At 46.4% G+C, this 24,308-nt stretch overlaps 2 protein-coding genes across 2 annotated transcripts in view; one reads left to right on the top strand and one right to left on the bottom strand.

Moving 5' to 3' along the window:
• The window catches only part of Stag3 (stromal antigen 3), a 35,447-nt gene extending 13,278 nt beyond the window's left edge, over positions 1–22,169 (bottom strand). The window contains exons 1-16 of the mRNA XM_036172553.1: positions 21,139–22,169; positions 19,983–20,107; positions 18,891–19,619; positions 18,408–18,534; positions 15,533–15,706; positions 13,702–13,804; positions 12,955–13,074; positions 9,607–9,703; positions 8,644–8,720; positions 8,285–8,348; positions 8,144–8,185; positions 7,585–7,736; positions 2,395–2,468; positions 1,058–1,181; positions 444–542; positions 157–236 (exon numbers count right to left, since the gene is read on the bottom strand). Of these exons, the coding sequence (XP_036028446.1) occupies positions 157–236; positions 444–542; positions 1,058–1,181; positions 2,395–2,468; positions 7,585–7,736; positions 8,144–8,185; positions 8,285–8,348; positions 8,644–8,720; positions 9,607–9,703; positions 12,955–13,074; positions 13,702–13,804; positions 15,533–15,702 (1,202 nt within the window). The 5' untranslated portion in view covers positions 15,703–15,706; positions 18,408–18,534; positions 18,891–19,619; positions 19,983–20,107; positions 21,139–22,169. The remainder of the gene's footprint in view (positions 1–156; positions 237–443; positions 543–1,057; positions 1,182–2,394; positions 2,469–7,584; positions 7,737–8,143; positions 8,186–8,284; positions 8,349–8,643; positions 8,721–9,606; positions 9,704–12,954; positions 13,075–13,701; positions 13,805–15,532; positions 15,707–18,407; positions 18,535–18,890; positions 19,620–19,982; positions 20,108–21,138) is intronic.
• On the top strand, positions 17,387–23,762 carry Gpc2 (glypican 2). The gene is made up of 10 exons (XM_036172554.1): positions 17,387–17,727; positions 18,400–18,558; positions 18,900–19,222; positions 19,997–20,077; positions 20,762–20,924; positions 21,164–21,294; positions 21,439–21,588; positions 21,680–21,819; positions 21,918–22,087; positions 23,030–23,762. The coding sequence occupies exons 1-10, from the start codon at positions 17,562–17,564 to the stop codon at positions 23,287–23,289; spliced, it is 1,743 nt and encodes a 580-aa protein (XP_036028447.1). The 5' UTR covers positions 17,387–17,561; the 3' UTR covers positions 23,290–23,762.
• Positions 23,763–24,308: the final 546 nt, after the last annotated feature.

Here is a 24,308-nt window from a genome sequence, read left to right as displayed (position 1 = left end):
TTCCCTTCCATCCTACAACTCAGGAATGCCTTCTGTCTTCCGATCTGTACACAAAGATGGTCAATTGCGACAGGTGGGGAACACAACTCTGGAGGGGCTCGTTTGAGGGTACAAAGGCAAGTCTGTGAGGCCGCCTTCCCACTTCCCACAACTCACTTCAGGATAAGGGTCAGCAACTTGATGGCCTCTACTGCCACTTCACACTCTCTGTCCATGACCATGGAAACCATCCGGTCCTGTGCAAAGAATATTATCCAATCTCTCACTGCACCCTTTCCAAAACATCACAGTCGCTTGAAATCTGAAGCTCCTAACACAGAGGAAGCAGGAGCTATATCCAGAATAGCTATCAGTCTGCTAGAGAAGCTAAGTGGAAAGACCTGAGGTGGGGCAATGGAAACCATAACAATGAGCCAAACCTGGGAATGTTGTCCTCATCTTACCTTGAAGCGGTTGGTAAAGAGTTCCATGCGTGTGCTCAGCTCCTGGTTGCTGTACAGCCCTTCCAGAGCCTTCACACACTTTAGGCGGACGTCCTTGTGCTGTTGAGGAAGGGGACAGGAGAAGGGAAACATGACTGACCAATAATCCCAACAGAGCCTCCATGTGCCCCTCACTGTTCTTCATTCTAGACATGGGTGATCTCTACACCAAGGACTCTCAGGATGTAAGAAACAGTAAAGAGCTGATTTCTCACTGAAAACACAAAAGGCTCCTATAAGTACTAGACAATTATGATGAAAAGAATCCCTTTGGCTGGCACTCTGGCACTTGTGTTATCATCACAAATTTTCTGTTTCATAGGGAATACCTCCTTCCTCCCTGACATCTAAGGTTTCAAAGGTACTCTGACTCCTGAATGCTTTTCTCGTTTTTGCTTTATCCTACCTTCCTTAGCAATCCAGTAATCTCAAGGTTCAATGCCTTGATGGGGAGAGGTCACTGTGAAATGATCTCACTATATGAATGCTTGAGTGGCAGACCAAGAAAAGCTGAAGTGTTCAGGACAGGTTAGAAGAAGCAGGTAACAGGGAGAAGGGGGTTGATTTAACCTGACCTTATCATGCAGGGTCCAGCCAATGTATTTTAAGTAGCTGTCATTAAGAAAGGAGGAGCTATAGCTTTGCATCCAACACCCAATCTCTTCGATGCAGATAGCACGAATCTCAGGAAGGATGTCCCTAGACAGAGAGACAAACTCACATATTATCTTCTCTCAAAAGTTACTTTTTGGCCTACCACATAGCACTCTCAAAGAAGTTATGTTTGTGACAAAACACCAAGTAATAGGCCTTTCATTTCCTCATTCCAACCTAAACACATGAAATTAAATGCTTCTTTCTACAACCAGCATAAGAGATAATTTAACTTTGTACAACTACATCCCCATACTCCTTTAAAAGCCAATTTTGAAAGTTCACTTAAGTGTTGCTGTGGGATGTTCTGTATATTAAATGTGTTGCTCTGATTGGTTAATAAATAAAACACTGATTGGCCAGTAGCCAGGCAGGAAGTATAGGAGGGGCAAGGAGAGAGGAGAATTCTGGGAAGTAGAAGGCTGAGTTAGAGAGACGCCACCAGCCACCACCATGGAAAGCAAGATGTAAGGTACTGGTAATCCACAAGCCATGTGGCAACTTATAGACTAATAGAAATGGGTTAATTTAAGATATAAGAACAGCTAGCTAGAAGCCTGCCATGGACATACAGTTTGTAAGCAATGTAAGTCTCTGTGTGTTTACTTGGTTTGGTCTGAGTGGCTATGGGACTGGTGGGTGAGAGAGATTTGTCCTGACTGTGGGCCAGGCAGGACCAGGAAAACTATAGCTACAAAGTGTTGACTAAAATGTACCATTTTTCAATTCCATTTCAAGAAATGATTAAAGTTCTGGAGAATCAGAAGTTGAAATATGGACAACAGTGAGACACTACTACAAACACTCTAATTCTAAAACAGGTAACATTTAATTCTATCAGTTCTTCAAACACTATGAAACTCCCCTACCCTTAGCACAGTGAAACCACAGGCTAGGCTAGAAAAAGGCTTGCTGAACCAGACATGCCTCAGGAAAGCCACCTGTCAGGTCTCTGCCATTGTGTGCTCAAGTCTCCAACCCTACAAAGACAGAAGCAGGTCCAGGACTTGGGCAAGATCAAGAGGAGGAACAACTCAGTAATATCTTGATCTCTGACTTTCCTTCCCAGAAGAACTCACAAGAGCCTTTGCAGGGTGGGATAAACTGGACCTTAACAAATTCAATGTATCTGTCAGTTTTCACTCCAGCTGAAATAGTCTTGGAACTAACTAAATAACTAAGCACTGGAAAGGACCTTGTCATTTCCCATGCTATCACAAAGGACAGTAGCTTCAGTAAGAGCCCATAACTGACTCACCTGTACCGATGGACAAAAACACCTCTGAAGATGGCATTCATCATCCCCTCTATCTCCTCTTGATTCTCTTGGAACTGGATGAAGAAACAAGGTCAGTCTATCCCTCTTGTACCTCAACAACATAACATCACAGATATAGAAAAATGTAACATCTACCCACTTCCTGTTTATTGAAGGACATATTGTGAACGCTCAGGTATCCTATATTCCCTTCTAATTACAGAAGGAGCAGTGTAGTCTAATGACTCCAGGTTGCTTTGTGTTTGATAAAAAATGTCCCTGAGGACTGGAGAGATGGTTCAGCGGTTAAGAGTACATACTGCTTTTTTTTTTTAAAATTATCTTTATTTTATGTGCATTACTGTTTTGTCTGCATGTCTAGATGTGTGAGGGTGTCAGATCTTAGAGTTACAGTAGCTGCCATGTGGGTGCTAGGAATTGAACCCTGGTCCTCCAAAAGAGCATTCAGTGCTCTTAACCATTGAGCCATCACTCCAGTCCCCCATACTGCTTTTCCAGAGCACCCAAGGTCAGTTCCCGGCACCCAAATCACATGGCTCAAAATTACCTGTAACTTCAGCTCCAGAGGACCTGACATCCTCTCCTGGACACCTTTGTACTCACAGACACAGACACACATAAATAACAAATCTTTGAAAAAAAATGTCCCTTCTGATTGGGGTTATTCTATTCATACCTGACAGTTTTGTTTTTGACTACTATTAATTCGGGAAATGAAATTTTTAAAAAATGTACTGAATGTATTCATTATTTGAGGGGGGAAGCATATGTAGAAGTCAGTTTCAGAAGTTAGTTCTCTTTCCACCGTGTGGGTGTTAGGTATGAACTTAGGCTTGCAAACAAGTGTTTTTACCCACTGAGTGATCTGACCAGCCTCAAAATGAATTTTTAATAAGTGCATTTTGATAAAAGAATAGCCAATAAAAAGAGATAAAAGAGATTGGATCAGTAATTTTCAACTAGACAATTCTGTTTCCCAGATGTGGCTGTGGCAAGAGTTCCTGCAAAGTTCTACAGTTGGTTTGATTCCTGAGTGTTAGAATCTGGCCTTTATCTGCCTTTTGTGACTGCTACCTTCTGTGTCTGGTATCTTCTGTTTGAAGTATGAAAATCTTATCTGAGTGCTTCCTAAAGGTTCAAAGCCTAGGCAAAACTTGGTTGTGGAAGGACTCAGCAAATTGAGATGTCCTGCAGCTGGAAATTTGCTCTGGCATTTGTCTCTTTGGGGAGCTTAGATAAGAGGTTTTGGTATATGAAATTGACTTATTAAAAGGTATAACTGGTAACAATAAAAAAATTCCAAGGCTACAGGAAGTCAGTTCACCAGAGGCTGACTCCCCTGCAGGTAAGGTATAAAAGGCTAAAATTCATCCTAGAGTGCCTCTGTTTCTTCTTTCCAAGGACCAGCGTGAACCCAACACCCAACACAGCACCCAGAGGATATCTGGCAGTGTCTGAATCCCCTCCTCCCAAGGTTCAGGTATCATTGCAGAAGAGCCAGAAATGGTAGATGAATGCAAAGAAACAGTATCCTGTGGACACATCAGGGCTACATATGAATTCACAGTAATTCTGACAGCATGCACAAGCCCCTTACAAGCTCAAGGGAGGCCAAATCCCAGCATGGAAAAAAGAGATTTATATGAAGACCCAACCCTAGCCTAGAAGCTACTAGAAACTGCTAGCTAGTGGTAAAGGGAGAGTCAGTTTCCTTTCAGAGTGTTGCCCCTGGTAAGCAAATTATGCTCCGATGGAAGGCTGCACACCCAAGATTATATTGGTAGCACCAACTGGACTTAATCGATGAAAAAGAAAAAAAGAGGACAAAGCTGAATGTCTAGAGTAGTGGGATGGAGAAGTTGGGGAATGGTGAATATGATCAAAATGCACCGTATAAAATTCTCAAAAAAATAAGACTATTTTTAATCAATATTTTTTAAGTTTTGGTTGCACACTGGGCTGGATATCAAAGCATTACTGAAATCTAGTAGACAGAGGCAAGGGAACAGTGCTAATAACATATACATCCAGGACAGTTTCCCAGTGTCAGTAATGTCATGGCTGAGCAACTCTGGACTAAATGAACTACATACTAGGGAAGTAGAATTATAGAGAAAATATCTTTGAATCAACTAATCCCATTTCTTCAATACACAAATATATTGAGGGAAATCTGAGGAAGCAGACACTCTGTGTAAGATTAAAAGAGGAAGTCAGATGGTAGCGCATAACTCTAATCCTAGCACAGGGAGCCAGGAGTTTGAGGCCAGCCTAGCCTACATAAACAAGACCCTATCCCAAGGAAGAGAATATTAAAAGAGGCTCCAGAAACACCACCATCAAATATCCTTACTTAAGTCCTGGATGGGGAATTTTAAGTCTGGATTTATTAGAAAGGACTTTGGGGATGGGAAAAAGATGGTATTGAGTAACAAAAATATGTTACTTTTAAGAGGGAATACTTAAACCTTTAGGGCTGAAGAACTACTATGTACATAACTTACTACAAGCTATCAAAACAGATAAACTAATGAAATATTGTTTATGGAATGCACTGTGTATATGGTATTCACTGCAATCACATTCTATAACATCTTAAGTTTTATTTAAAAGATAATCAGTACCAAATTTTACAGACATCTATAAAAGGGAAACTGAGAAAAGACTACTGGTAACAAGATGCACTTGTTTGGAGAGAAATTTTGAAAAAAACGAGGCTATATAATCTAGGTACTGTCCCATTCAGTGGGAAATCAAGGAAGTAAGGAAATACTATAAAGTAAAATAAAGTATATTACAGAAAAGTGGACTAAAGTACACATTCACAAATGAACAGAAGAAAACAGTACGGTAGGGTGAATAAAGTGGGAGAATGACAACTTAGTCCAGAAAATAAAACAGACTCACACTAGTGCAGCTCTCCTTTTATATATACCAAAACTTTCAAGCAATGCTTAAACTACAGACAGGAACAAAACCATCCACATAGGTTGAATATATCTTTATATAAAATTCTCAGGACAAGTGGTGTTACAGATTTTAAAGTTTTTTGATTTGGGAATATTTATATAGACTTTACTCATTAGAAACACAATTTCCAAATCCAAAAATGAAATACATTCCAAAATAAAAAAATTTCTGAGTGTCATATTGGTGCTTAAAAAGTTTTGCAGAGCATTTTAGAATTTACATTTTTGGATTAAGGATGTTCAAAATGTATTATGTGTTTCTATGTGTGTGTTCACCTATGAGAAACTAGTTTGTAAATTACACAGAGTAACAAAAATAATGTTGGAATAATGTTATGTGAACTTTGGTCTATCTCTTCCTCTCACCCCGCCCCACTTCCTCTCAAAATACTCATACTGTACTTTGGGATTCTTTTTTGTTATTGAGCCTGGCTGGCTTGGAGCTCACAGAGATCCTCCTGCCTCTGCCTCCTGAGTGCTAGGATTAAAGGCATGTGCTACCATGGCCAGCTACTTTGGAGATTTTTGAACCTTTGTTGACTGTGGGAAACTGAAACCACAGAAAACTCACCTGCAGATCTAATGTGGGTCTATGACACATTATTATCTATCATAATTTAAAATACTAGACATATCTACTAGTGTATGTAGGCCTTTAATATCATCCTAACAATGAAAAACAGCACATGAGAATGGAGTAACACAAAGTTTTGCTTCTCAGGCTGATACAGCTCAGTGACAGTGCCTACTTGGCAGATGTAAGTGCCACAGCAAAAGTGAACAAGTGAGAAGTAAGAAAGACAGATGCACACTGTAATAATTATTTCCATCTCTTTTGGCATAGCAGCATCAATTGTTTTTTATAAGGATTGGGAAAATCATCAATAGATACAGTTAGACATGGTATGTCCTACCAACCTCAGGGTGGAGGAGAGTCAGATACTAGCAAGGAGTAGAAGACAGATATATCAGTGTTGGACTCAAACACTGCTACTGGAAGTTTAATCAGTCTAAAAGATTTTCCCAAGGCTTATGTCTGCCAAAGGTATTATAGTTTTAAAATGCCTCTTCAAAAGATTCGTGTGTGTGTGTGTGTGTGTGTGTGTGTGTGTGTGTGTGTGTGTGTTAGCTGCTGATAGACTTTTAAGAGGTGACTGGATCCTAAGGGTTCTAACTTCATCAATGGATTAATCCACAGATGAGTTCATAGCTAAATGGACTTATGAGGAGTTAAGACTTAACTGGATGATGTAGCTCACTGGGGTCATGTCTTTGAAGGAAATAGCTTGTCCCCGCACCCTTCTCTCCCCTCACTGCTTCTACTATGAGGCAAGTGGTCCTGCTCCATCATATCCTCTAGGCTTTAATAGTCAGCCTCACCACAGGCACAAAGCCATGGAACCACCTGTGCTACCATTGACTGAAACCCCTGAAACTATGAGCCAGGATAAAACATTCCCTTTTTGAATTGTTTCTCTCAGGTATCTGTCAGAGTGATGAAAAGCCTATCAAAAGGAAAACAAAACAAACTTACTGTGTGGCTGGGTAGCCAATTCGATCATTATTTTATTTAAATTGATTAGAAGGTAGAATTACCTCTTTAATTATTTTTAATTTTTTAAATATTTTTTGTACAATATATTTTGGTCATATTCTTTCCCTTCTCCCAATTCCTCCCACAAGAATTATGACTCTTTTTAAAGAAAAGGAAACTCAAGTTTTAGGGGCTATATAAGGCCCTCTATAACAACTACCAGAATAAAGTTTGTGTCTGGGGTGACTGGAAGGTTTGTGCTCTTTCCATTTCCTTGGCCTCCCTTGTCACTTGTTGTTTTAAGCACCCTATAATAACCTGCACTGTACATTTAACATGAAGTCCAAACTTAACTTGGCATGCCAGTGTAACATCTAAACAGTGCTGATAATGCTTGTAGACCAATGGAAATGGAATGCAAGGGAAACACAGAAAAAAACGAACATTTCTCCAAATTAAGTATCTGTGAGTCTCTGTCCCAAACCAAGAGAAATACAATGACTTCTGACAGGATGAGTTCAGGAAACCTGTTGCCAGTCCCTCTTTTTCTTTTCTGAAAGGCTCCTTGAGGCCTGTGCTTACTGAGAAAAGTTATAGAGCCTGATAATGTCTGGGCTGCAGAAGATGAAAGCTGGAAGAGGGGAAAGGGACAGGAACCTTTCTCACCTCTTTCAGTTTCTCCAGCAGACTCTCCAGTCGCTCCGGCGCTCTCCGCTCTGGCCCCTTGTTTCGTTCAGCCTCATACTGACGCTGATTGTTGTCTTTGTGCAGATTCAACTGGAGTGCAACTCTTACCAGAGAAGTCATTAGCTTCATGGCTTTGAGTTAGAGGAAACAAGGAAGCCATTGTTCAAGTCGGAAGAAGAGAGCATGAGTGCAAAAACAAAAGGGCAAAGGATAAAGGAAACAAAAAGCAGGGTGGCCCTTCAGTCCTAACGTTTCCTGTCCTGGAATGGCTCTCTCCTGAAACATCTTTTGGCCTTCTTTTATACTCCAGTCTATTGTCAGGGGTATGCTCTGAGAAGATAGGAAAACTGGGAATCATTACTGTGGTCTCCCCCTTTCCTATGTCCACTAGTGGGAAGCAGAGGGAAGGTCTAGGATACAAGCAACAAGGTACTGAATAGCACTGTTGCAGGTGGGGAAGAAAACCCAGAACACGAAATAAAAGCTTCCTCCACCTCATTAATCTCAGGAGAACCCACTGAGTTGTGTGAATGCTCACCAGCCAGGGTACTAGTATGACGGAAGGCGCGGACTTGGGAATCTGAGAGGCCAACGAGCAGGGAGATAAGGTCATCCATAGGAAAGCCATCATAGAGGAGGCTGTACTGGCACTGATAGACCAATGTCTTCACAAACTCACAGAAGCTTCCCTGGAACTTCTTCCAGGACGAGCCTGGAGCCATTAGGGGATAGTCCCCTGAGTCCTACAAAAGGGTTTATGGAAAGAATAGGAAAATTACTAAGTCCATGAAAGTCCAGGGATTTGAATGTCAAAACCCAACAGCACAGTGAAAATGTAACTCTACATACTTCATTTTGGAATATCACCCAATCCCTAAAGGCATGCCAGCTAATTTATGTAAGTCCCTTTTATTTTAAAAAAGATTGAACTCTTCCTCATAAAAGCTATTTCCCAGAATCAGATATAAAGGGGCAATAAGCCTTAAGTTTTGAATTCAGACTAAGAGGAGCCAGATGATCCTGATTAGCTTCCTTCACCTCATTAAACTGTTCTGTTAGGTGCTGGATGATCTCTGAGTTGGACATCATCTTGAACATCTCAGCAGTTACAGTGCCTGGAAATTGAAGGAGACAAGACATTAAAAAGAAAATAATAAGACACAGATACATTTGAGGATGAACTAGAAGAAATATTGAGAAGAGCTTAGGGAGCAATCAGACAACTTGAATCCACCCTACTCATGAGCCTGTTACTATTCATTTGTACATCTGCTATGAAATAACTTCTGGAAAACATAAATGAATTATGTAGTAAAAAACTATGGTTTAAAAAAATACCCCCAAACAAACAGGAAAAAAGACAAGACTAAGCCAGATGATGGAATCTTATAAAAACAAGTTGATGTTCCCTGGCACAATAAACTAAGCCTTGGCATGTGGAGTTTTGGGGCTCCACAGCATCAGACAGAAAACATAGTGCTGAGAAATAAGAATAATAGACTATTTCATCTATACAGACTAAAAGGCACTCATGTTTTGTGCACACCTGCAATTCCAGCACTCAGAGGAAAAATACAGGTGAAATGGCTGATAAACAGAAACAAGTAATAGATTGCCTCATATACAAAGACTAAAAGCACTTGATGTCATGTGCATACCTGTAATCCCAGTACTGAGAAGATTGAGTGAGGACTGCTTCAGGATCAAGGCCAGTCTGAGATACATAGCAAAGCTCCATCTCAGAAAAGAATAAAATGGCAAAGCCTCCAAGGGTATGATAGTCCAGTTTTAAATCTATGCTTATAATTATCATGGCCAAACCAAGATTCTTTTCCACCAAAAGGTTGTGACTCAAAACTGACACATGTCAAAAGTGTAGTTAAGTAAGCTAGCTCTCATCTTACCTTCTTTACTTAGACAATTTCAGCTGTATTCATAAGCAGAAGGAAAGTTTTAAACATGAAGGGTAGAGATCAGGAAGAGGTAGGCAAGTTTCCTCACTTTTACATCCACAGGATCGGATGAAAAAATTAATGAGCTCCAAGAATCCTGCATTTTCATCTTGCTTGTAGTTTTCTAGCCACTCATCCACCAAAGACTAGGAGAAAAGTGTGGATGATTTCAATTCCAACAATATGACAGAACAGATTGTCCTATTTGTTCTTACCAATGAAATATGCAAATTTCTTATTAAAATTACAAAACTGTTTTAAATATATTGCTGAACTAGATGGAGGGTAGAATCCCACATAGGTCAAAAATGAGAAAGCAGCAATTTTGGAAGTAGGAAGCTGGCTTTTGGTGGAAGGGTTTCACTAAACACAATAGCTATATGGAATGCACAGCATAGGAAATAGAGCCTAAGATACTCCTTCCAAGAAGAGCAGTCCAAGTAAAGGTTCCCATGCAAGGCTGAATCCTACAGAGCTGTATTCTCTGAAAACGAAGAATCCTTTTCAAATGGGAAATGAATCTACTGGGCCATTGGGGACAGCAAGAGAATATATTCTATAGCATAGTTAGAGAGGAAAAGTGAAATCTCTCTCTAAAAAAAAATAACCATACTTAGCCCTTAGGACCAGACTTATCATCCAGATTCTTACTACCTATATGACCAGAATAATCTCAGGTAGAGAACTTAATTAAAAGTGATTCTCAGCTGGGTATGTGAACATTTCTAATTGCAGTATTTGGGAGGTGGAGGCAGAAGGATCAGGAATTCAAGGTCATCCTCAGCTTCATGGTTTGAAGTCAAGTCTGGCCTACGTGATACTCTGCCTCAACACAACAGCAAAAGTATTCAGAAGTGTCCCATGCCAGAAACAAATGCTGGCTCCTCTCTTATCAGCACACCTTTGATCCTTACACAGAGAGCTTTGAAGAGAAGTGACTGGACCATAGTAAAAATCCAGTAAAACATATGAGGAAAGAAGGCATTTAAAGAGATAATTATAAAACAGACAATAGAATTATAAGCATCCACTTATGAGACTGAAGGTTTCACCAATTATAAAATGGTTGTTTCAATATGATTAAAGAAATATACATATAAAAATAGAAAAAATACAAATTTGAAAATGAGTTAACTTTGCAGAAATTTGTGAGGAATACAATAAAATGTAAAAGTTTACTGCATATGGCTGGAGAGATGGCTCGGCAGTTAAGAGCACTTATTGCTCTTGCAGCGGGCCTGGGTTTGGTTCCCAGCACCACACAGTGGCTCACAAATACCTGTTAACTCCAGTTCCAGAGGATCTGGTGCCTTCTTCTGGATTTCCAGGGCATTACACACTCATGGTGCACACATATAAAATTAAAAAAAAAAATGTTTTAATCTAACAAAAACACAAACTTCTCTGGATGGATTACAGGTAACTTCACTGGATGAGTTACACAGAAGAGCAAATGGTGAGCTGAATCAATGAAAGTGTCCAAAATGCAACTCAGAGAGGCTGACAGCTAGAAGTCCAAGAAGTATTAAAGGGATCAGAGAAGAGGCTGAAAAGTTCTAAGATCTAACTGAATTCCATAATATAATTAAAAGAAGAGGAAAGGGTAGTATCTGAAAAGAATTTTCCCTACTTATTGAACGACATCAATTCTAAGGTCGAGGAAGCTAGTGGATCTCTAGCATAACAAAAAAGAAACTTAACCTTTAAACAACCTGTAAGACATCAGAACACAAAACCAAGAAAATCTTCAAAACAGTAGAAAAGAATCATTTACAAAGACCATACATTTAACATTTTACAAACTAAAACATTTACAAAAAAGGACTATGCAAATACACTGGCTTTGAATCATAAAGGATTATTAAATAAAATTTAAAAACCAAATTCCTTAGTTGAATAAACTATATTTCAAAAGCTCAATAACCACACATGGCTAATGGATACTGTACTAGAAACACTGATATGTAGCACCATTATAAATTCTGTATTTAAAGTTTTTATTTACCATTCTGTGAGTGTATATGATATGTGTATGAGTGTGAGAGCATCACAGATGTGTAGGTCAGATGACAGCTTTCAAGAGCTGGTTCTCTTCCACATTTACATGGCTCTGGGAACTGAACTCAGTTACCAGGCTTAAGTGGCAAGTGCTTTACCCACTAAGCCATCCCACCAGCCCTAAAATACTGTATTGATCAGTGTTAAAATAATGATATCTGATTTTTCAGTAGCAACAGGAAAGGCAAAAAGCAATGGGAATAGCATTTTTATTTTATTTTTTATTTTTTTAAAGATTTATTTATTTATTTATTTATCTATCTATTTATTATGTATACAGTGTTCTATCTATCTATCTATCTATCTATCTATTTATTTATTATGTATACAGTGTTCTGCCTGCAGGCCAGAAGAGGGCACCAGATCTCATTACAGATGGTTGTGAGCCACCATGTGGTTGCTGGGAATTGAACTCAGAACTTCTGGAAGAGCAGTCAGTGCTCTTAACCTCTGAGCCATCTCTCCAGCCCCAGGAATAGTATTTTTAATATGCTAAGGAAAAATATATCATCTCGGGATGCTATTCTCATCTAGCCAGGGTAGTGGCTCATGCCTGTAACCTCATCACTTGGGAGGCTAAGGCAGGAGGATTTCTCTGTGTCTGACACCAGTATGAGCTATAGAGTCAATTACAAGCCAGCCTGGGCTAGAATGGGACCCTTAAAAGGTGTTTCTAGGGTGGGGTGGAATACACATTTAATCCCAGCACTCGTGAGGCAGAGGCAGGTATAGCTCTGCAAGTTCCAAGCCAGCCTAAAATATATAATCCCAGTCTAGCTAGGCCTACATAGTCATACTCTGTCTCAAAAAATAATTTACAAGATTCTCTATCTAGTAAAAAGTTTTTAATGAACAAGTACATTTTTTTTACCAACAAGTACATTTTTATAAAAGCAAAATATATAATGTTTTATTAATAAAACCTTCCGAAAGGATAATCTGGAGATAAAAGAGAATGATTCGTTATGGAATATTTGAGATTCAAGAAGGAATAACAAAAACTTGAAAAATATAGGCATATATAAACAAACACCATATAAAATAAGATCTGATTTGTTGAGGAAGGGAAACAGACAAACAACATGACAGTATGTATATTGGAGGAGACAGCTATACTTAAATATATTAAGGTCCTTTAGAAGACATCCAAAATGAAGCATGTAAAAGGAGAGAAGACATAAAAGATAATATAAAATTGGAGCACAAATAATATTAAATATATCAATAATGATAATAAATACAAATTGGTTAAATTTCTGTGGAGTACATATTGGCAAAATAAGGAACATTTCTTATTGATGTTAAGAGGAAGAGGAGCAGAGGGGAGACACTTCTTTACCTGCATGTCACATTTAGCAGCTTTCACAGCATCAAAGAGATCATTGGTTGGCGGCACTGATTCATTCTTGCCATTCCCACTAGGTACTACTCGGGACCGCTTCTTCCGATGTTTTACCACCTGTTAAGTGTAGAAATATTAGGCATACAAAAGCTGTAAGAATGATGCTGACATTTGATCTTATCATTATCAGCTTAAGTAGCCTTAAGCTGCCAATTCCTCAGCTATGCTTCCATTACTGTTTCAGAACTTAAGTAACTGTAGTGGGTAGCCATCCCAGCATTGGCCTGGAAGTTCCAACCCCCACTGAGGCTTCAGTAATGATCACGCCCACAAGGCGGGGCAGAGGAGGGAGCGGAAGACCAAGGATCAAGAGCAGGTCGCTCTCTTGGTTCGGGGACGCTGGACGCTGGAGGTAGACCGAGCACAGTTCTCCAGAGAACACCGCTGGACTGCGCTATACCTTTCCCAGACCCTGTAACCTACCCCTTCATTTGTAAGTTACCCCACAAAATAAACCTCCCTTTTAACTACGTGGAGTGGCCTTAATAATTTCACCAATAAGTAACTGATTTTTTTTTTTTATTGTTGTGAAGTTTGTTATCACTAACCTTTTTTCCTTGTCAAGAATTCCAGCACCTCTCCATCCTAATGTTCTCTTTTCTTCCATCCTATCACCTGAGTCCCTTCCAGATCTTTCTTTGCTGATTCCCCGACTAGGTTCTAAATTAATTAAAACAGACTCACTGGGGCAGCTCGGGGTGGTCGTTTCTCCACTCTCTTCTTCACCTTGCGTCTTGAGCTGTCTTCAAAGTCACTGTCTTCATTAGTTGACACAGAGAGACTATCCCTATTAAGAGAGTGTGATTTCCCTTGTATCACCCCATTTCTTCCACATAAAGAGTTAACTATAGCCGGGCGGTGGTGGCGCACGCCTTTAATCCCAGCACTCGGGAGGCAGAGGCAGGCGCATCTCTGTGAGTTCGAGGCCAGCCTGGGCTACAGAGTGAGATCCAGGACAGGCGCAAAGCTACACAGAGAAACTCTATCTCAAAACAACAACAAAAAGTTATCTATAACTTCTATTTATCTCTGTGGCACATCATGAGAAAAACGTTCAAATTTTAAGAAATAAGGGGCAAGAAAAATCACTTCAAAGCAGTGGAGATGGAAAAATGAGTAACTAAAAGCAGGTGAGATGGCTCAGCAAGTAAGAGCACTTACCACCAAAGCCTGATGACCAGAGCTCAGCTCCTGGAACCCCATGGTGGAAGGAGAAAACTGATTTCTGAGAGCTGCCCTCTGACCTCCATGTACATGTTTGTGGCATGCAAATATGTACATATACACATAAATAAACTGTACTTGTCTTTTTTTTAAGAATGAGGAACTGAAACGGGTGAATGAGACAATTTGTATTCACAGGCATATTCAGATTACTACTGTGTGTAAAAAAATCAACATGGCTGAGGAATAACATCTCTCATACATAAGTAGATGAGTGTGTACCTAGTTCATCCTTGAAACATAACCTCAGTGATTCAAGTTTATAGCGCTGATATAATCTAGTTCTTGATAATAACACTGGCAGAAACAGAAATGATTCAGAGAAGGCCAATTAAAACAAATGGGATAAAGATAACGGAATGTGTGATTATTTTTTTCCTGGAAAGATTACAAAATTATAATAGGTATGTTATTATAATCTTCACAGAATGAACACATAAAGTTATAAGGATCTTGGATCTGTTTTAAAAATCTCAAACAGAACTATAGGACATTAACTAAAAAACACCTACAAATTTTCAAGCAACAAATAAAGCACTCTTTGATTTATACAGTGTCTCAGTTCCTCATTCCACTAGCAACTATCATGTGCTAAGCACTGTTACATGTTCAAGATTGGTTTAGGTAGCAAGATGAATTCAAAACTAGATATGTGCTCTATTCTTTTTTTCCAGGGTCTTGCTATGTAGCCCAGGCTGGCCCTTTGAACTTAAAATTAAGATGTGCTAGTCTTGATGTTTATAAGATGTAAGACAGCCAAGGACCAGGCAGCAGAGCTGGGAGGAGCCTCCAGTCTGAACCAGTACAGCATTTCCTCCCTCTCTTCTCCTTTCCCCTTCTCTGCCTTCCGGTTTTGTTTGTTTGTTTGGCTGGTTGGTTAGTTTGTTTTGTTTGGTTGTTGTTGTTTTTCGAGACAGGGTTTCTCTGTGTAGCTTTGTGCCTTTTCCTGGAACTCACTTGGTAGCCCAGGCTGGCCTCGAACTCACAGAGATCTGCCTGGCTCTGCCTCCCGAGTGCTGGGATTAAAGGCATGCGCCACCACCAGCCGGCTATATATTGTTTAAAGCAAAGTCTCATGCAGTCCAGGCTGGCTTGAACTCACTATACAGCTGTCCTTAACCTCTTGATCCTCCTGCCTCCACAGCCCAAGTCACACCACATTCAGCTTTCAGTATCTGTGCTGTTTTCACACAGCCCCACACAGACTATAGAAAGCAACAGAGGGGAAAGCTGCTGGGGATACAGGAGGGGCCCCAAAGGCAACAACCTCTCCCTCGCCGACTGCACTCACCACTCTGAAGTATCCTGTGAGTTCCTGTCATCACACGATAGGCTGGTGGAGGAACAAGGAGACAAGGCCATCTGTGCACTTCCCACAGACTTTTGACGTGGGGAGGGCACACTGTCTGAGGAGGAGCCATGGAGCTGAGAGGAGGGTGACCACAGAGTAGGCATGTTCATCCAGCTGTAGGAGGAAAGAGGAAAGTGTGTTTCTACCACAGCCACTCGATCCCTGCCACGACCATCACCTTTCTCTCCTAGGATATGGTCCTAGCCCTGGGGGGGGGGGGGGGGGGAGGGGGCCCCAGAAACAATACAAAGAGGCAACCTAACCACGGCGAGGTATTAAGGTCACGGCTTCCTCAGGGTTTGGCAAACAGGGCCGCTAATCCCAGCTACCCGGCAGGCTGAGGCAGGAAGGTCACCAAATTCCAAGCCAGCCTGGGTTATGGAATCAACTCCAGACCAGCCTGGGCAATTCAGCGAGACCTTATCTCAACATACACAGGAAAAAAGAGGCCTGGGGATTACAGGTGAGTGGTAGAAGGCTTGTCCAACGCGGTCAAGGCTCTGGGTCCAATCTCCAGTATAGGCAATCAAATCAAACCAAATCAATCAATCAATCAATAACAGGCTAGAGGATTTACACACCAGAGCAGCTTCAGGCATGAATCCCTTTTGCGGGGTTGGGGGTTGGGGGTTGGGGGCTGGGGTGGGGGGGGTGGGGGTGGGGGGTGAGGGCACACTGGCTGGTGTAAGAGAATGAGGCTTGGCCTCCAAAACCAAACCCAGCAGGGCACCTCAGAGGTCCACTTCCGGAAACCGTCTCCCGGTTGCACAGGAATCGGGCGGCTACGAATGATCTGGAGGTAGAGGGGGTCCTTTGAATCAGGCCGGAAGCCTTGCCAGGCGTCGGGGGCAGTCCGCCATCTCTATTTCCCGAAAGCGCGGTCTAAGCCGACCCCAGGAAGCTAATTCGAGCTGGGGTGGGGGTGGGGGGTCCTTCCGTTTGGGAGACTACCCGGCTCTCCGGGTCGGAAGATGGGACTCTCGGCGGCTCCGGTGGCGGCCACCGCCGAGGTACGGAGGACGGAGGGGCGGGCGGGCGGGCACGCGGCCCACTCGTGGGTTCACGGGGCCCCCTCACTGTTTGCGCTGGGAAGAGTGACCTCTGGGTGAACACGGTTGAGGAAAGGTCTCGGTGGACAGCCCCACCTCTGGCAGAGACGCCCCCGCCGCGGGCGGGCTTCCCTTCCTGCGACGGCCGGCGGGTAAAGCCGAGGAAAAACGCGGGAAGGCACGGGGTCCGCCGTGCGCAGGCGCGCGAGAGAGTGACACACACACACACACACCCCCGCCGCCGCCGCCCCCGGGCTTCGCGCGGCTGAGAAGTGTCGCGAGACTTGGGAGAGCGCGCGGGCTCGTGCCAGACACGTTCCAGGCGCCCGGCAGGCTCGGGGCTTCGAGCAGCCACCGGGCTGGAGGCATGCGTCCCAGTCACGTGGGCTCGAGCGCGTGCGGGCCGCTCCACCCTGGCCACGCCCCCTTCCCCCTCTTATGTCCTTCCCCCTCCATTGGCTGGGCGGTCGGCTGCGGGCCTCCGGTCCGGCTTCTCAATTGCAATAGGCTCAGTTTCACACAAGCCCCGCCTCTCGAGCAAGAAAGCCACGCCCCCTTCCCCAAGCCACCTCCCCCTGCCTCCCCAACCTCCGCGGTGCGGCCGCGCTCCGCCCCCTGCCGAGTTCCCCTTCCACATTGGCTTCAGTTCTGCCCCGGGCCCCGCCCCCGAGGCCGGTTCCCTCTTATCATTGGCGAGCCCCCGCTTCGGGCCCCGCCCCCTGTCCCGCTCCCTGGCTCCCATTGTCTCCGCAGATGCCGCCTGGTCCGGCTCTCGTGCTGGGGTTGTTCAGTTTTGGGGGGGCACGCTCTTTCTCTTCTCTTCGAGACGTCCCGCGGCCGGGAAGGGAATTCTAGAGCTCTGTGGAGTCTTCTTTTCTCCTTAGGACCCACTTTGCCCCGTCCCAGGGAGGAGAGCAGCTATGTCCGCGCTGCGTCCTCTGCTGCTTTTGATGCTCCCTCTGTGTCCCGGCCCTGGTCCGGGACCTGGGAGCGAGGCAAAGGTCGTCCGGAGTTGTGCAGAGACTCGGCAGGTGCTGGGAGCGCGGGGATATAGCTTAAACCTAATCCCTCCCTCCCTCATCTCAGGTGAGAAGAAAGAGGAAGACCGGAAGAGTCAAGGGTGGGAGGGGGCGGGGACGGGTCCCCCCATCGCACAATGACTTTTTACTTTCAGTGACCATTATGATAATTGTTTCATCTCCTAGGCATCTTTCTTCTTCTCCTCCTCCTCCTCCTGTAACCTCCTTACCAGGATCACAATAATCCCGCTGCTCACATAATAGCGCTCACTCAGTCCCCGCCCAAGGAATTCCCCTCTCTGGGATTAGCCCACCCGTTAGTGTCTTTCTTAGCAGCCAGGAATTCCCTTGCAATTTCTGTGAGCTCCTTTTATGATAATACTTTCTTGCTCACCAAGTAGCCCCACCCCTACAAACCCCATTCTTCATCCCATAGATGTCCCATAAATCCCCGGAGGCGTGGGGTGTGCCCTGTTGGAGAGGGTCACCTGAAGACACTCTGGTCACTAAATTTGGCCCTCGAGGCAGCTGTCAAGTAGATGATCCCTTCACAAATAGGGGTGAACTTGGCATGGGTGAGGGACAGACAATAAAGGAGGGTTCAGGTAGGGCTGAAGGGGCAGACAAAGGGAAAAGCAACCGGGCAGGTAGAATGATCAACCCCCCCCCCCCAGATAGGTGGGAGATGGAAGGAAATTCATAATGTCCCTTCTTGCTGTCCACTGTTTCCTCTGACCAGGTGAGCACCTTCAGATCTGTCCCCAGGAGTACACCTGCTGTTCCAGTGAGACAGAGCAGAAGTTGATCAGGGATGCTGAGGTCACCTTCCGTGGCCTGGTGGAGGACAGTGGCTCCTTCCTGATTCACACCCTGGCTGCCCGGCATAGAAAGTTCAATGGTGAGGACCTTTGGGGGCCCCCAGATGTGCTTCAGACCTCTTTATGTTGACGATTCCCACCCAGCTTCCTGTCCCCACCTCCTGTACTCCTACGGCTGCCCCACCAAACACCCCAGAACTCCCCACAACTGCCCAGCCCTGCCTGTCTCCAATTCCAGCTCCACATTCTCTCCAGGACCCTGCCCATTCTCTCCAGGGACCCATCCCTGGCCTGCCAGCTCTCCGACTTAACTCGGTTTTCTAATCCTTTTGCCTCTTCTTCTCATTTCCCCCGCCTCTCTCCGCCCTTCCTCTACTCTCCCTCCCTCCATTCCCTCTCCCCATCCCTCCACCTGTGTTAGAGTTTTTCCGGGAGATGCTGTCCATATCCCAGCATTCTTTGGCCCAGCTCTTCTCGCATTCCTATGGTCGCCTGTATTCCCAGCACGCCATCATCTTCAACAGTCTCTTCTCTGGCCTGCGGGACTACTATGAGAAGTCCGGCGAGGGGTTGGATGACACCTTGGCGGATTTCTGGGCACAGCTCCTGGAGAGAGCCTTCCCTCTGCTGCACCCACAGTACAGCTTCCCTCCTGACTTCCTGCTCTGCCTTGCTCGACTCACCTCCACCGCCGATGGCTCCCTGCAGCCTTTCGGGGACTCACCCCGCCGCCTCCGCCTCCAGGTGAGGGGGGTCCCACGGCCTGAGCTTCAGCATCCTCCGACCTAGGGACCTGTAGTTTATGAATCACCATCTCCAGACAGTCTCCCTGTTTTGTGCCCGTGTCACCTCATGCCCTGCATGCAGCTCAGCCTTTCTCTAACTTGGTGATCCCCCCCCCCCATCTCAAGCCTTGCTCACCTGTGGCTGACCAGTGTTCCTTGGTCTCCTTTTAACTCCATGCCCATCCTTCTTCTTTGCCCTATTTTTATATACACACTTGGCCTTCCACCCCTGGCTCCTTTTCTGCCAATATCTTCACACCATGACTTCCTGTGGTCCACCTGAACGTGAACTGGGCCCTCGATAGTTGGGAGTCGTTTTCACGTACAGCGTCACATGGAATTGTCACTGTAATTGTCTGCAGTAAATCAGAGCATCCTTCCTTTGTAAAGGAGAAAGATGCCCCCCCCCCAAGCAGGTCTCACAGCCGATACGTAGTAATGCTGGACTTCACACCTCAAGTCTTGTAACATTTAAGTTCAGTGTTCCGATACCCATTCTATCTCTAAACCTCAACACAATCCCACCAGCTCTTTCCAAACACCCACTCCCTCTAGACTATAATCACTTTGGAGCTACTGAACCACCACCCTCTTATGTCACCCGGCAGTGTACCCACCCCAAGTTAACCCCACAAACCCAATTTCCTACTGTGTCTCAGCTCCAGTCTTGACTAACTCACAATGATTTTTGTGTTTGTTGTTTGTTTTTTTTTCCATACCTTCTTTCTTCCAGATAACCCGGGCACTGGTGGCGGCCCGGGCCTTGGTCCAGGGTCTGGAGACTGGAAGAAATGTGGTCAGTGAAGCACTGAAGGTTAGAGGGGACCTGAGTATGGACAGAGCCCTAGGGAGTGAAGAAGACAGGCACCAGCTGGCAGGAGAGGCCTGGAGCTGTCTGTCCCTCCTTATCTGCTCCTGGGCGCTGGTGTCCCAGGGTACATCGGGAAGGAAGGCCAGAGTCAGGCCTCCACTGGGCCTGGGACATGCTCTCCTGTGACTTCTAATTCTCCTCTCTGGTCACTCACATGCCTTCTGCCAGTCTGGGAGGGCTTGTTTATGTCCATAGCAGTTCAAGACTGTAGCGAGCCCCTCAGTGCCCCCCTTTCCTCCCTGTTGCTGAAGGCCTCTCTGCATCACTGATCCTGTCCCCAGCCTCGCCTCCTGCCTCTCTCCTCAGCCATCTGGGGCTCACTCTTGGCCCTGAATCCTTCCTTACCACCTACTCCCCATAACACCCAGTCAAACACTTCTCATGAAGTACATTCAGCAAGCTTGCCTCTGGGTGCTCCCCCTCGCCGCCCAGCCCCCACCCGGTAGCACAGGCTGTCATGGCAGGTGCCACATGGGGTCACCAGCCACAGTTGCTCACATCCAGCTTCCAACAGATAACCCGGGGAGGTGGGTCAGCATCTCTGACCTCTCTCTGCCCAGCACCAGACTTGCTGAGAGCAGCCTAGGTATTCATGGATGCCCAGACCCATTCTCTGCCCCTCCCCAGGTGCCCGTGTTGGAAGGCTGCAGGCAGGCCCTGATGCGTCTGATCGGCTGCCCACTTTGTCGGGGAGTCCCCTCGCTTATGCCCTGCCGGGGCTTCTGCCTCAATGTGGCCCATGGCTGCCTCAGCAGCAGGGGACTGGAGCCGGAATGGAGCGGATATCTGGGTGAGGGGGCTCAAGAAAGCCGGAGGGGAGGAGGGCCCTGAGTCAGGTTGGGGGCCGTTGTGTGAGCAGGTTGCCTAAAACCATACTGGAGGGAAGAATAATTGGGAGGTGGGCTTTTCTGTGATCACACACACCACCTCCACGCGAGCAAATTGCTCGTTCCTTTTAAGGCCCTAGTGAGATTGGTGGGAATATCCTAGGTCAGCGCACATACTTTCTCTTCCCCCTCTTCCCTCAAGATGGTCTCCTGCAGTTGGCGGAGAAACTCCAGGGACCCTTTTCCTTTGAGCTGGCTGCCGAGTCCATTGGGGTGAAGATCTCAGAAGGTTTGATGCACCTGCAGGAAAACAGTGTGAAGGTGTCAGCCAAGGTAGAGAGAGGGAAGGGTGGAGGTGAGGTGTGGCCTGCAGTGTGGGTGTCAGAAACAATAGAGCATCTGGGGGGGGGAGACTAGCTGGGGACCCGGGGTGGTTTGCTTCCGAGTGACTGCGTGGCGGTCTTTCCCTGTGCGCAGGTGTTTCAGGAATGCGGGACCCCGCACCCGGTGCAATCCCGTAACCGTCGAGCACCAGCGCCCCGAGAAGAGGCAAGCCGGGGGGCGTGGAGGGCGGCGGCCGAGGAAGAACGACCCACGACGGCGGCGGGCACGAATCTGCACCGCCTGGTGTGTAGAGGAGCCGCGGGGGGCGGGCGGGCGTGGCGTGGCCGGCGCTCGGCTCCAGGGTGCGCGGCAGCTTTGTCTCCCTGTCGCGCAGGTAGGGGAGCTCCGCGAGAGACTTGGCCGAGTGCGGGGCTTCTGGGCCGGCTTGCCCGTGACGGTGTGCGGGGACTCGCGCATGGCGGCGGACCTCTCGCAGGAGGCGGCACCCTGCTGGACTGGAGTTGGGAGAGGCCGGTGAGGCCCCGGCGGGAGCGGCGGGAGCCGGGCTGCTGCGGTGCCTGCCGAAGGAGGAGGGCAGGGCGCGGGAGCCTTTCGCCGTGTTGTGTCCTCAGGTATCTGTCGCCTGTGGTCGTGGGCTCCTTGAACGAGCAGATCCGCAACCCGGAGTTGGAAACCTCGGGTCCCGACGTCCCGACGCGGCGGCGGAGGCTGCATCTCCGAGCAGCGACGGCTCGGATGAAGGCGGCAGCGCTGGGTCAGGACCTTGACATGCACGATGCTGGTGAGGCCCGGAAACCGGTCCCGCACAGCGCCCCTTGCCCCCGGCCGGCTGGCCGTCCCCAGCGAGTCTCCCCCTAGGGGCCTGCCCATTGCTCCTCTAGTCCCGCCCTCTGCCCTCCAGCTTCAGCCCGCTGGCCTCTCTGCCCGCTGGCTCGCTGCCCCCTCGAGTACCTGCTGGTAACTTCCCGTTGCCCCTGACACCACCCCGCGCTGCGCCTGTCCCCCCGCCCACCTCCCTTTGAGTCCCACTCACTGCCCCACGAGCCCCGCCCCCCTTAAGTAGCCTCATTCATTCCTGTTCACTTAAGCCTGACGGAAATGTCTCCATCCCTGATTGCGGTGGAAGGCACTAACATTCCTGCAGAGAACGCTGAGGAAACTTTAGTGTAAAGAGCAGAACCGGGGACAGGGAAGCTAGCTGTGGGGCCACTGCCCTCCCCCCGCCCCCACCTCCCGATTAGCCGAAAAGAAACAAACACGCACATTTTATTCTTTGTCTTGGTCACTCTCCCTACTCCCTCCTCCCCCACCCCCAACCCCACTCCACCCCCCACCCCCGTTTCTCTGCTTTTGTGTTCTTTGGCTTCTTGTCTGTCTTCTCTCCCTATCTACCAATTTCTGTCTTTTTTCTGTCTCTGGCTTTTCCTCTCTCATTACCTTCTGCCATCTCCCATGTCCGGTGTCTGATTTCTGATTGTGCGTTCCCTGCCCTGGCATTCCTGTCCATCACTCTTACATGTGTATCCTCCTTTGGCCTCTCTTTATCTCTTTTTTTTTATATTAATTATGCAAAATAATGGGTTTCGTTTTTGACATTTTCATGCATGCCCATATATAAAAACATGTACTTTGTGTTTTATCTCAATTTCCCTTCCATTTGCATCGTTCCCACCTCTCGCTCTGTCTTTCTGCCATCTACCTCTGTTCCTCTGCGTCTGCACAGATGAAGATGCCAGTGGCTCCGGAGGGGGACAGCAGTATGCAGATGACTGGAAAGCTGGGGCGGCGCCTGTGGTCCCCCCAGCCAGGCCTCCAAGGCCACCTCGCCCTCCTCGAAGGGACGGTCTTGGGGTCAAAGGAGGAAGCGGCAGTGCCAGATATAACCAGGGCCGAAGCAGGAATCTGGGATCATCTGTTGGTCTCCATATTCCAGTCACCATCATCCTCTTCCCCTTGGCTCTGACCCTGCTTGGACTTCGATAACCAGGGAGGGGTGCCCTAGCATCGGAAGGGTTAATGGCCCTCTCCTCTCCACCTTCCTCAGCCGAGCATGAGGAATAGTGGAGGGGGCTGGCTATAGAGAGGGTAGAAAGGGACTTGGTGGGTGAATGGCTGGGGCCCCAGATCCAGGAGTTTCCCATTGATGGGCTGGGGGGAGGGGTAGATGGGTGTTCATAATATTTATTTTTTCATTTGGGAACTGGGGATATTTATTTAGGAAGGGAGTATGGTTCAGCTCTTTTAAGGTTTGGGGCTCACTGATGCAAAAGGCAGGGGGTGGGATGTTGGGGAACGAGTTGAAGGAACTTGGAAGTGGGGAGGGGGATACCTGGTATTGAAAATGGACAAATACACCTAGCTGGGAGTGATGCCGCACGCCTGTAAACCCATTATTTGGGAGGCTGAGGCAGGAAGATTGAAAGTTGGAGGCCAACCCACACAAAAACAAAGCTGATGGTGGGACAGGACGGGGGGTGGGGGGGGGGGGGGGGTGGACCTGGGTTCTATTGGCTCTTTAAAAGCATCTGTTTAAGTGGGGGGGAGGAGAGGGGAGGCTCATTTTGTGACCTTTGCCATCCACATCCTTCAAAGCTTCCATTTCATATTTCAGTGTTGAAGTCAGTGTTTATTGGTAAATAAATAATAATTTATTGGACCATCTGTGTGGCTTTCTATGTGTATGTATGTGTGTGGTGTGCATGTATACACCCAGAGGCCAGAGGAGTACATCTGTCCTGCTGTATCACCCCGTCTAATCCCTTGAGACAGGCATTCTCACGGACCCTGGGGCTAGGCTGGCAGGAAGCTCCAACGATATTCTTTTTCCCCATATCACTGGAGTCACGTGCAGATGCGCTTGTGGCCATGCCCAGCTTCTTCACATGGGCGCAGGCTCCTTATGCATATGTAGCAGGTGCTTTGCTTTCAGTCTGTTCCCATACTTTTTAACTTCCCTCTTGGGCATCTGTAACTGGCTCAGTTTCTAGCTGCATCTTGCCTCT

The sequence above is a fragment of the Onychomys torridus genome, chromosome 22, assembly GCF_903995425.1.
Source record: "Onychomys torridus chromosome 22, mOncTor1.1, whole genome shotgun sequence".
NCBI lineage: Eukaryota > Metazoa > Chordata > Mammalia > Rodentia > Cricetidae > Onychomys > Onychomys torridus.
This window is presented reverse-complemented; position numbering and strand designations above follow the sequence as displayed.